This window comes from Synchiropus splendidus, chromosome 4 (assembly GCF_027744825.2).
Source record: "Synchiropus splendidus isolate RoL2022-P1 chromosome 4, RoL_Sspl_1.0, whole genome shotgun sequence".
NCBI classification, from domain to species: Eukaryota; Metazoa; Chordata; class Actinopteri; order Syngnathiformes; family Callionymidae; genus Synchiropus; species Synchiropus splendidus.
This window is the reverse complement of record NC_071337.1, coordinates 8278049-8290562: the sequence shown is the minus strand read 5'-3', so window position 1 is coordinate 8290562 and position 12514 is coordinate 8278049. Positions and strand designations below refer to the sequence as shown.

The window sequence follows — 12514 nt, the reverse complement described above, 5'->3', positions numbered from 1 at the left end:
GTGTGGCCACGATGGTGTGACAAAGCGCAGTGGCAGCGCTCGGGCCATCTGGTGACAGATGACAGTGTGAATCACCAGTTAAGAGGACGAAGGAAGTTGGGAGGGAGTGGAGGAACCGGAGCAGCAGCAGGAATGATGGAGAAGACGGAGCAAGGCCAACCCATTTACAGGTGTGTGTGTGTGTGGGACGATGGAAATAACAAAAAGATCAGAGTTTTCTAAAGTGCGTGTGTGTGCGTGCGCGTCCTTCTCTGGCTCTTTTTGAGAACTAATGATGCGCTTGTCAACACTTTAGTCTCATCATCAGAGAGTGAATGGCAGTGGCAGCTCATTGACTCACACATATGCCCAAAAGCTTACTCACACACACTTAGCAGATGAATTAGGAGTCTGCTTGATGCCTGATAAGAAAATGAGCCCTCCAAATAGATCATTCACTTCAGAGGAAAATCACCCAGGCACTCAATAGATGCAAAAATCATGGCACCCAGATTAACTCTCAGCTAGTGAAGGCTTATCACGCTTTCTCTCCTGCAACAAGCAATAAATGTCACCTTGTTCTGTTGTTCTTTATTTATTTAAATAACACCGTCGTCGCTGACAAGGCTAGGTTCAAGTTTCTTCTGGTACGTTGGAGGGAAATTGACAACACGTCCTATCTGAGACCCAGACTTGAAGTGGAAGACGACTAGAAAAGTCCAGACGTTTTCAGGACCAGTGACCTTGGTAATACAGGGGAAGACACTTTTACACGTGGAGGTGATGATGGCACCAGTAGATTATGGGCTCATGACAAGGCTGCAGAAAAAACTAGGATACTCTCAACTAAGGGTGAAACGGTACAGGTACTCAAGCCCTTCAATCCGATGGACCAAGCCAAGAAAATGAGGAACAAAAGTCCATCTATACATGTTCCACTACAGTCAAACATGTTTTAATATTGAGAACTGTTTTTATACTACATATTCAGTCAATTGACATGGACAAGTCTTTGTTAAAAAAATAAATAAATAAACTTCAGGGGTGAAAATGCTTGTAGGTACTACTGTATATGATACACGATGTCAATCTGTTGCATTTTTAAGCAACTTTTTTCTGTTGAATACTTTTATAATAACAAGCTGTTTACAGCCGTAACTGTCGTAGACGATGTCGGCTGGCTGCCATAATTGTCGTGTGCAGTGTCATGACAGTGACTTCAGAAAACTAGAAGGAAGTTCAGTGACTTCTTGGGCAATCTAGTGTTGAGTAGATCATGAAACTATCACGGGGTTGATGAAACAGTGTCCAAATTTTCATATGTCACCAGATGGTGCTCATTTTTCTTTCGAAATAATGTGAGAATTCCTTGAATTAGTTGTTGAACATTTTACAGTGGACAGTGTCATCTGGTGGCCTCTGAAAATCAGGACACTGTTTCATGAAACCTCAGTGACCCACCACGAGGGTGAACTGAGATTATCATTCTAAAGGAAGTGACTTAGTGAACCAGCAAGTCCCATATCCAGAATATGCAAAACAGAGCCAAAAGCTTTTCAGATTCGAGATGAAGCCGAACCAAAACTTAAGTGAGGGAGTTTGATCGAAGGCATAGATTGACAAATCACTCCTGAAGTGACAGGAAGTGACACAGGAAGCTTTCGGATGTTGAAATTATGGTTATTTGGGTTGTGAGCCAAAGGTACATTATAAAGACAATGACATTCACTACTTTTCCCAATGATGAATTGTAAGGAGTTACATGTAGTAGTAGGCAATATAGCGACAACGGACACACAGACGGGAGTCGAGAAATGTGTTGCTCTATGTATCATATCAGTATCTGTCTCAATCCCTTTGCACCATCATCTACAAAATATACTGACTGCGGCAAGAAGAAATACACAAATCACACAGCAGGGCTGCAGTTCCTGCCAATTACTCCCCTCATAGACGTGTTGGGTGTAATTTGACAATATGATGATTCATGGAACCATCCAGCTTGAGTTGAAACGTTTAATTTCATGTCAAATTTGTCAATTAAAACCATTAAGTGGAGCCAAAGCAGTTGATGAAATATAAAACCAGTTCGCTGGATTGATTTCATGCAGGTTAACTTCATGATAAATCACTCTATCTTTAAGGTGGTTTCATGTCGTATGATCAATCTTCGTGGCCAAGCTAAAAAGTGAATTTGAAAAAGGGAGGAGTTGGGGGGTGATGACCCCTGTGTGTATTTAAGGGCAAAAACCAATGAAACATGAGAGCATTCACAGTTTTTCTTTGAAAAATAAAAATAAAAAAGCTTCCCATCCGCGATGGAGCAGCTGCTTCTGTTGGACAGAGGTGGTGACCATGGTGCTGAAAGAGGCGAACCAGGGGAGATCAGCTGCGCCGGGCGCTGTCCTGGGTGCTGAAATGATCGTAACATCACGGAACTGCATATAGTGAGACGCAACGAGCGCACACTCAGCTCACCACAAAGCCTGCCACAGTATTTATGTTGTGGAGACCAAAGAGTTGAAGCCAAAGAGTTTTTCCTATCTGTACTTCACGAAAGTGAATGCAAATATGGTTCAGTTGTTTTGACAATATACATAAATCATTGTACCTATTTAGCATATATATTAATTTAAATGCAACAGCGCTTCAAAAGAAGACCTCATGACAAGATGCACCGACCACGTTTTTCCTCCCTAACATGAGCAAATGACCAAAAAGGAGGCCACTATTTAAATGAAAAGTGCGTGATTGCTGAGTATTGACAAGTGTTCCACTGGGGCAGCTTTTTCTTTCCCTTCATCCCATGACTGCTCAGTGGTTTCTTTGTCAGAAACCTTTCACACATCTCTATCAGAGTCAGGGCCTCTGGGGAACTGTAATGGGATTAGACGGGTGGCTGCGAGTTGTTTAAAGTGGGATATGGTTGACAAAAGGACCAAGTACAAAGGCAAGATCATGTGTTGTGAAAGGAGGACCTGGCTAATGATGATACTTAGTGACTCACTGAAAGTGGCGAACGGCATCGCTTTAGCTTGGTGTTTAAAAAGAACCAGGTCTTAAAACCTTAGGACGATGGCATGCGCTTAGAGGTGTCTCAGTGATTCTCTTCATTCGTCAACAATACTAGGGTTTGAAGTAGTTATTACAGGTACAGGACAAATCAAATGATAAAATGAGATTTTTATAAATGCCATAAATGCATGTTGTACTTCATGTTTTGTGAGATTTACAGTGAATGCATGTTGGATTAAAAATGAAAAAAATTAATAACATTTGTTTTCTTCCAGTCATATGAAGATAAAAAGAAATGTACTGTGGTCTCATTCTGGTCAGGTTTCTTCAGCAATGCCACAGTGTTCTCCAAGACGACAGCAGTCCAACACATGCCTCTTCTCATCGTGTTAGACAGTTGAGCGATATGTAAGTAAAATGACTAGAATATATTGTGCTGTCCAAACACAATACATGTTAACAAAGCTATGACATCCTGGATTTGATTTTATCACCTTCATAGTTGTTGGCAGAAATGCACTTTTCTGACAGATGATAACATTGAAATTCAGAATATACTGCAATACAACTGTACTTGCATGATTGTTGGGTTAAATCACAATAGAGTAAGTTATTGCAAAACAACTGAAAAAAGTTACTCTAAAATTTTGAGGAAGTGATGGTACGAAGCTCAAGGAACGGATGAGGACATTACTTCTGCTGAATTACCATCTGCATCCAAGAGCCTTTTGAAGGATCAACTTTTATTTCTTTTTTTTTTTTTCTATATATATATATAGAAAAAATATGTATATAAAAAAAAAAAAAAAATATATATATATATATATATATATATATATATAGAGAGAGAGAGAGAGAGAGAGATAGATATAGATATAGATATATATATATAGAGAGAGATAGATATAGATATAGATAACATTTCAATGCTTTGAATTGTACATTAGTGTGTCGGGAGGAAAACTGGTTTGAAGGAAACTACTTATAAATACCAGTGACGGAGGTGAAAAGGCCAATGGAATAAATGACAAAGTCCTTCAAAAGCCAAAAGTAAAAAAAAAAAACCCAAGTTGCCTGATTTAATCCTCTCAACATGGCAGCTTAAAAACCTCTTTCCCAGAGCTACAGGATGTTGTCAGTCAATCCCCTGGTGCACATTACAGCTGGTTTAGTAGTTGTCTCAAGGGCAATACATATTTTAAAAAAGGGTCAAAAATGAAATATAACTAATCGAGATGTGTATATAGATAGCATGGACAACAATCTTCATGTTGCATAGCAACAGACTCTGGAGGGTCTTCATGTGTTTGTTGGTCAAAGATAAACATGGTCATCAAGTAAAAACTGACGTTATCTACTCTGTTTAATGTTACCCATTCACCTTTCCCTGGCTGGGCCACACATACCTCTAGGTGACTCTGCTTGTGTAAATTGGACAGCTTAATTTGAGTGGACACCCAAGAGGTCATTCACAGTTGGAAGAAGAGTGTTGACAAATACCCTCCCACCCTCGCCTCCATCCTATGTCATCCTCCCTCTCCACGGTGCATCTCAACTCAGTGTGAAGCTCTGGTGCCTCTCTATGGGAGGATGCAGAAACTGCTGATGGCTGCATCATCAAGGAGGCTTCAGCCCACCTGAGAGCCACAGTGTGACACTTAAACAGCCGGAAATTTACTGATTTCAGCTGTGTGTGGACATCAGCAACAGATGGATGAGTTTGGAGTTTCTCAGCTCTGTATAAATGTATGCAATGAAAAGCAGGCGGAGAAGCTCCCTGGACACAAATAAAAGCCTACGTATAGCTGTAGACAGATTTACTTTGCAGGGGGGAAAAGAGGAAGTGTTGGGAGACCTCAGAAAAGTCCCACTCGTGGGAGAGACAGAACCCATTGGCTAGATGATGACGCTCAGTGGTGACATGTGGGAGTCGATGATGTAGACAATACATTTTTTTTTTTTTTGTACAGAAGAAATTGGATGACACACAGCTGAGACGGTGCCCATTTTCCACCAAGTCATGGGTTTCCTACTGTCCGCCCAAAAAAAAAAAAAAAAAAAAAAAAAAAATGGAGTGGGAAGGCTGACACTGTTGAATAAATCGTGACTGTGTCGATGAGCTCCGATGACGACAACACGCAGTTCACAAAGTATAAGAAAAAAAGAAGAAGAAGAAGAAGCTGATGCGGACAGTGAATGTAATTGATGGTAATGAGTCCATTTGCATTTCGGACTAATGAAAAGTTCATTAGAGAAGCCTTCCTTTTCTCGATGCAGACACGCGTGTGAGACACGCAGTTCACAAGTGCAGATTCTTGAATAAGGAAAAAAAAAAAAGAGCACGATCATCACTTCACACTCGTATAACATTTAAAAAAAGAGAAAAAAAAAAAAAAAAAAACGAGACTTGAAAGAGCATGTCGAAACCATGCTTTAGTTTTTACATAGTAATAAACAAGCGTCAGAGAACCTCGTCTATTAATAACTTTGGGGTTGCAGATCTGAAATGCGCCTTATTTAAGGATGAGCGGTGCTGATGCTGATTTGCATTCAGTGAGGGATGCGAGGAGGAGGAGGGGGGCTCGAGGGATGTGCGAGGAGGGAGTTTCGGGGTGGGGGGTAAGTCCCACTACATTCGATTCAGCTGTAATGACAGGGACTTACCTTTGACTGAGGCGGTCAGAAGCCCCACATACAAGAAGAGCAGCCGGCTCCAGTGACGCGACCGCGCTCCCATTTTCATCCGCGCAAAAATCCCAATTCCGTCTCCGGTCCTGTACCCCAAATCCGGTCTCCTGGCAAGTCCATCCCGGTTCGAATCGTTGGTCATGGCAGGGAGCTTCTTGTGAAACGATCAATCCCCTCAGTTCTCAGGCGCTCAGAATAGGGCGATTCACACCGTGTCGGTACTGAGAGAAATCCCAATGCATGGAGGAGGCTCGGTTCTCGCAGCTGGACTGAACCATGTCACGCGGAGGGGCCCGAGCGGTTCCGAGAGTCCGTTCTGAGGAGCTTTCACGCCTTTTAGATGGAGAAGAAATTGAGAAAGCGAGTCAAGCGGTCACTGATCAATCCCGCGATGAACCGTCATCCACTGCGCGCGCGCGTGTGCGGACTCTTCGCCAAGACGCAGACAAACAAAACTACTAAATATTCCTTTTTTCGGATTCGCGGATTTGTCCTCGGAATTATCTCCAGGCTGCCATGTATCCAAGTCTCATTTCAGTGAGTCCAACCCCAAAAGAAAAAGAGGACCATCCGCATCCATAGCAAAGAAATGAGAAAAAGCAAAGAAAGAAATCAGATTTTCGTGGACAAGTTCGCGTCCACCCGGCGTCCATGAGAAGTGGAACTCCTCATGTGCGGTTCGGATGTAATTCCCAGAGTCGCAGTGAGCGTCTACAGCACCGTGGTCAGGAATCAGACTGCAGACCTGCTTTCTCTCTCCCTCTCATCCTGCGCGTCTCCCCCACCTCATCAGTGCGCCTCCCTCCCTCTCTCGCTCCGTCTCTCTCTCACCGTCTTCTCCCAACACTGTCTAAAATATTCGCTGTTCTGGATGTGTTTTATTTTTATTTTATTTTTTATTTTTTTAATGAGGATATAGTATGGAATCTCAACTTTTGAAAACTCTGCTCAGATTTTTAATACTTTGATTTTTTTATTTTTATGTTTTTGATCCATCCTCAGTTTTGGATGTTCAGTTTTTGAGTCCAGTATGAAATTAAAGCTTATCATGATCAAATATCAAATATGCTTTTGTACATGACCCGCAAATACTTCGCTTAATACGTAGAAACACGTGGCTGAAGACAGTCGGCTATTACCAAAGTTGATTTATGTGACTTAAACATGATACCAAAATACTTTGGTAGATATACATCTATTATTAATGTGGTCAACTTCCTGTTTACATCCACGACTGTTGCCCTCCACCGATCAATGAGGTTTATGATTGTGACTCAAAGCCGTGTGGCCTGAACTTCTGAGGGCTGCTACTGGTTTTCAGAACCAATGAGGAGAACTGGGAAAAAAAGAAAAGAGAGATTCAAACGTAACTTTTTTAAAATTTGTTTTATTTATTTATTTTTATTTTATTTAAATCTGCATTCGATTTCAAGCCAACAACAACAACAATAATAATAGTAATAATAATAATAACTTTCCAGATGTTCTTTTTCTCCCCAATTTTGAAAAGTTAAATATCAGACAGAATATACTGTATGATTGAAATGGACATTTTCTGCTTATATTTTCTTGTACTAATTACATTATTTATGCATTTTTCTCTCTCTTTTTTTTAATTTTTTTTTTATTTTTTTTATTCATAAAACTGGAGGCACTGGGCCCAAACCTGGTCCACCAAAACCAATTTATGTGGCACTCATAAACAATAAAAATGTAAAAAATGTCTAAATACAATAAAAAAAAATAAGGATATAGATCGTCTTAAGGCAGTAGGTAGCACCCTTCAAGGAGCTCATGCTCACATACGAATGTGTATAACCATGAAAAAAATAGAAAACAGACAGCTGACTAGCTCTCATTATAAAAAAAAAATAACTGTATAATCGTTGTTGGTAATAGCCGACAGTTAAACAGTCCACGTCTTTCCTCTGTCAATGAGCCATTACCGAAGCAAATATATCATTCATCATCATGGTGTCATTCCGGTGCTGAGGTAAGTGTTGAACGTAATGCAATGCTCCTTCAACTACAAGTTGAAAGGTCAATTCCAGAGAGTGGAACTAGCTCAGGAGATGATCGGCTAATAGAGAGAGGATGGATGAGCTCTTGCTTTCACCCCTTGATGTTCTGGTGCGCATCAAGTGTTCCATGGACCTGCTGTTAATGCGCAACATCTGCTCCATGGCACTTCAGTGATTTCATATGCATCCTCCGGTCTTACCAGACGGTGCGTTCTGCATCACAGGTCAACAGTGGACAAGGCACTGAATTAAAGAGATGCTTTTTTTTTTTTTTTTTCCTTCTTCTTTTCTCAGTCAGAGCATTAAAACTACAGGGATGTTGACTATCGGAGTCACACGGATAAAAGGTGAATGACAACCAGAATTTTCTTGACATTCTTCATCTGTTATGTCTCAGAGTAGATCTCCCTGTCTGTGACTCACCACTTGACGTCACCCTTACTTGTGCTTATCACTATTGCCACAGACCATCCCACGTTGCCTTGCTTCTGCTGAAGAGTGAGCAACAGTTGGGGGGGAAAAAGGGGCAAAATTAGCAACTTTGCTTCGAGCTTTGAAAGGCCGCAACGTGACATTTACAGATGGGGAACAGTCTGATAATGAAAAGCTGATCAACAGATCTGGAATAGTTCTGAATTGGCAGCGAAGCTGTGTGCGGAACAGCATCTGTGTTGTTGTCATAGAAACCGGGAGCAGAGCGGTGTAAAGAAAATAACCAGGGAAGAGACCGGACCCCAAGGGGTTCTGTAACTATTAAAGAACAGCTTCAGCAAGTTTTTCGGAGACATGTGGCCGTGCGAGGAGAAGCTTTTATTGCTTTCATTTTCATTTGTGCTCGGGAAGCATGGAGGAGTTGTAAAAGACCCGGAAGACCAGAATGACTGCATATTTAGCTCCTGCATCGAAAGGAATCTGTGTCCATTTTCTTTGCTTGGAGGAGAAAACTTACTCATCATTGGATTATCGTTGAACTGACCGAGACCAGGACTGATTTGAGACTATGACCAATGAGTGGTGGTGGAACTAGCATTTAAGTTCTTAAAATATTTTGGACCAAAATGACTACCGTTTATTTTGCAATAAGACATGAGTGTGTGTCAATATGACTAACAGACTTAAGCGAGGGAATACTGTATATTTTCTGATGTCCGTCTTGGTCTCACGTCCCCTCATTGGCCTTGATCTCGACTCGGTCTTGGGCCCTCAAGTCTTTGACTTGGTATCTGTAGGATCAGGTTTCAGTTTTGACCGTTTAGATGGTCTCAACTACAACACTACTGCCACTGTCACACTCACTACAGCCGTTGCTGACTGGAATTTATTTCTTTAAAAGACGGGTTCAAATGTGTTTGCCAGACTTTTGTCTCTTGAGTTGATATTCAAATGATTTCTGTAGCCTTACAAACACCATGCTTCTATGGACCACAGTCAGTGGAGGCACACATATTGTGGTTTACCTTTCTTCACAAGACAACCCCTTCACAAAAAAAGGAAAACGTATGGCCAAGAAACCAACCGTCGACCGAGCATAGTCTATGGGGATGAGGAAATGCTGACATCTTTTTAATAGTCAAACAGCGAATTCGCTCATTTACCAACACCACCTGTTAAACATAAAGAAGGAAGAACAAATGTTGAGCCACATAAAAACCTCTTCACCAGCCTCAACCCACTTCATGTTCAGAGATTGTAGCACACTTCTGCTTCCCGTCTGGTATTTTCTCTGGGTGGCATGGTCCTGCATGTATCTGTGACATGGATGTGATTCTGTAAAGCAAGATTATATTAAGCTGCAGGAACAAAACAAGTCCCTCATGGCTCTGCCTTCAGAAGGTCCAGGCTCGCACAGTCTCGTGTCGGCATTATCTCATGTTCAAAAGCAGCCCCGGCCTGACATGGAGTTTGTCATGCCAGTGGGAGAATTAATGGGACCCACAAGTCTTCCCCAATGCCGCTGCTGTAGACGACTGTCCAGTACAAAGCGAGTGAATCCTCGGGCCATGATGAAAAGCAAAACGACACGAGCATCCCTCTAATGAAGCAGGGGGCCTGATTCGCAAGCTTTTGCAGACCATCAACAGTGTGCATTTTGTGTGACAGGAACTCTAAAAACAGAGCAGTACAAGAGGATGACACACCAGGACCGGGGACACTCGAAGTAATTGCTTTGAGTGGGGCTTTCTTTTGGAGAAGAATAGCAGATGTGCCTCATGAGGTCTGTGGCAGCCGTACAAATTAAAGAAGAAGTTTTAAACCACACTTTACAGTATACAAACAACACATGTCAGGAGTCGTAGCAGGGCAGAATGAAAGATACATATTTTGAAATGTGCCTCTAGAGCAGTTTTTTTTCTTTCCTTGAAAATGTGTTTTCCGAAAATGAAGTGGTTCTAGGATGTGATTTAAAAAATAAAGTATGGAAGTATATGGATAGAATAAGTGTAGGGCATTCATATTTGCTGAAAGAAACAAATACAATGTATCTGTCTGGAAGTTTTACTGTTGTTACTACAATAGTCAAATTGAGTTTTCATCGTCTGTTTTTTTCTTTGTGACATGTACAAAGGCAGGCTCCTCTGAGATTGCTGTTGACATTCGAAGCATCCCTACCTGCCTTGTCACGTGACTGGTTCAAGAACTGGGTCGTGCACTTCATTTCCAGATTTAAGCGGAGACAAATCACAAGTTAGTTTAGAAACGTCCAACCTCCAGTGTATGAGTGACATCACTGTCGCGTAACAGGAAGCCTGCTTATGTTCTCTGCCTCCCAGGAATGGGTTGTTAAACTTAATGAAGAATGGTTTTATCTTCAAAATATCAAAAATATTTGGTTGAAGCTTGTAGCACCAATATTTTATCATATTAATCAATAAATAAAAATAAATATTATTAATTAATTAATTTATTTAAAAATGCTAAATGCTAAAAAATGCGATTTAAAAAGACGCCTGTTGCTGCCAACCTTAGAGGAAAATATACCAATAAAACAATTTTTGAGACAAAAAAAATGCATTTATGACTTAAGTTGTACCAGAAATGTTCCGAACCAGAAATTGAGAACAACAGCAAAATTATTTTACCGTGTACCATAACACCCCCAGCAATCTTCTTGTGTGAAAAATATGAAAACTGTCTTAAATAATTGCTTTGTATTTGTGTGACTGTAGTTAGTTCTATTTCAAGCATATCATTTCCATGCAATAACTTTTCTGGATGAAGCTCCAACCTGTTTACTGGTTCAGAACTACAGTATATTCACCACTCCTGTCCTTTCATCTTTTCATTTGTAGTCTGTATCTGCTAGTTCTCCGGTGTACTTTCCTTCGAGCAACATTATTCTGTATTCCAGGCACATACAGTACCACTGATGCTGATGGGTCATCTGGTATAACCACTATATCAGATCACCATCAATCAGAGGGCACCATTCATAATCCTCCGACAAGTCCATGTATACATGCACTCACAAAGCAAACATGCCTCTGCACTCCTATGTGCAACCAAAGCGTGGGCGAACTTCCCTATTCTCTCTAAAAGAATAAACTACATTTTCGAGAGGGTCAGAACATACAAATCTTTCTAAACAGTCAGACTGTAAACTCAGAATACAATATTTCATTATTACCATAAATACAATCCTGTCCCAAGGTTGTGAATATTTTTTTCCATTTTATATTTTTTTTTATTGCTCAAACTATCCCATTACCCAGCCAGCACCAGAGGCCATATATTTCCTTCCCTAAATGCTATGTTTAACGAAATGTCTTCAATGTCAATAGGATGTAAAAATATAGATTCAGTAAATAAATTACCGAGCATAAACTGTGCATCAGGCCTGAAAGGTCAAATGAAAGTTGTTTGCCATTTACACACACAATCTAGTGCTACACATTCATTCATTCATTATCTAGATGTTATTCCATTTACAATTGTTCTTTGGTTTCTGCCTAATAGAAAAGGGTCATCACTGACACAGATAGGGGGAGATTAAAGAAAAGGAAACTCAGCCGACTGTGTCCTTTGAACTGGACTCAAGGAGGTGACGGGCAGATGGATGTTGGCCAAAGACCAAGCAGATCATTCTGCTGAAGACTTCTGCACCATCAATGTAGGAAGGAGTGATGCCGCGGGCGATTCCTACCCACCGTCATCACACTCTAGAACAACAGCAGTCCGTTTACAGTAGTGCGGGACGCAAGAATTATCCACCGTTTAGAGCCGACACGGTCCTCTGCATTGTTTTCAGTGTCAGCACCTCATGTTCTGAGTCACAACAGCAGTTGTTTGCTGCTTGTCGGAGATGTTTTGAAAACCAATGCTTATGTGGAAGTGAATAAATGCAAAAGAAAAATCGCTCACTCTCAACCCTTGCATGTGGTGGGCAATAAACCAGGCACTTCTGTCATTCAACGTGGAAACAAAACTTCAGCGTGACTGTAGGAAGTATGGAAGTTTTATAATCACGCAGTGACTCCTCTCATGGTTCTCACAAAAAAAAAAAAAAAAAAAAAAAAAAAAACGTGAACTGCTAAACTGGAAATGGGGAAAAAAAAGTGCTGGGAAAAAAAAAGATGAAATTATATTTTTTTTATTATTTGTATGGTACTCTATATCAGCAAGTACTCAAATGAAAGTACTTGTACTTAATTGGCGAAAAAGTGTTTGAAGAGTGAGGTGAAGGTGGGAAGATGGACATCATACCTCCTTAACGTTCCAATACCCCCTACGCTTGAAAGCCCTGATATTCACATCCATCTACAACGTCTTCAAATCTAATTTAATAAATGCTCGATGTGGAATTGAAATGAAAT

At 40.8% G+C, this 12514-nt stretch overlaps 1 protein-coding gene across 1 annotated transcript in view; it reads right to left on the bottom strand.

The window, feature by feature from the left end:
* csmd2 (CUB and Sushi multiple domains 2) overlaps positions 1-6437 on the bottom strand; it is a 217994-nt gene extending 211557 nt beyond the window's left edge. Inside the window, exon 1 of the mRNA XM_053863846.1 lies at positions 5659-6437. Coding sequence (XP_053719821.1) covers positions 5659-5824 — 166 coding nt within the window. The 5' untranslated portion in view covers positions 5825-6437. The remainder of the gene's footprint in view (positions 1-5658) is intronic.
* Between the last annotated feature and the right edge of the window lie 6077 nt (positions 6438-12514).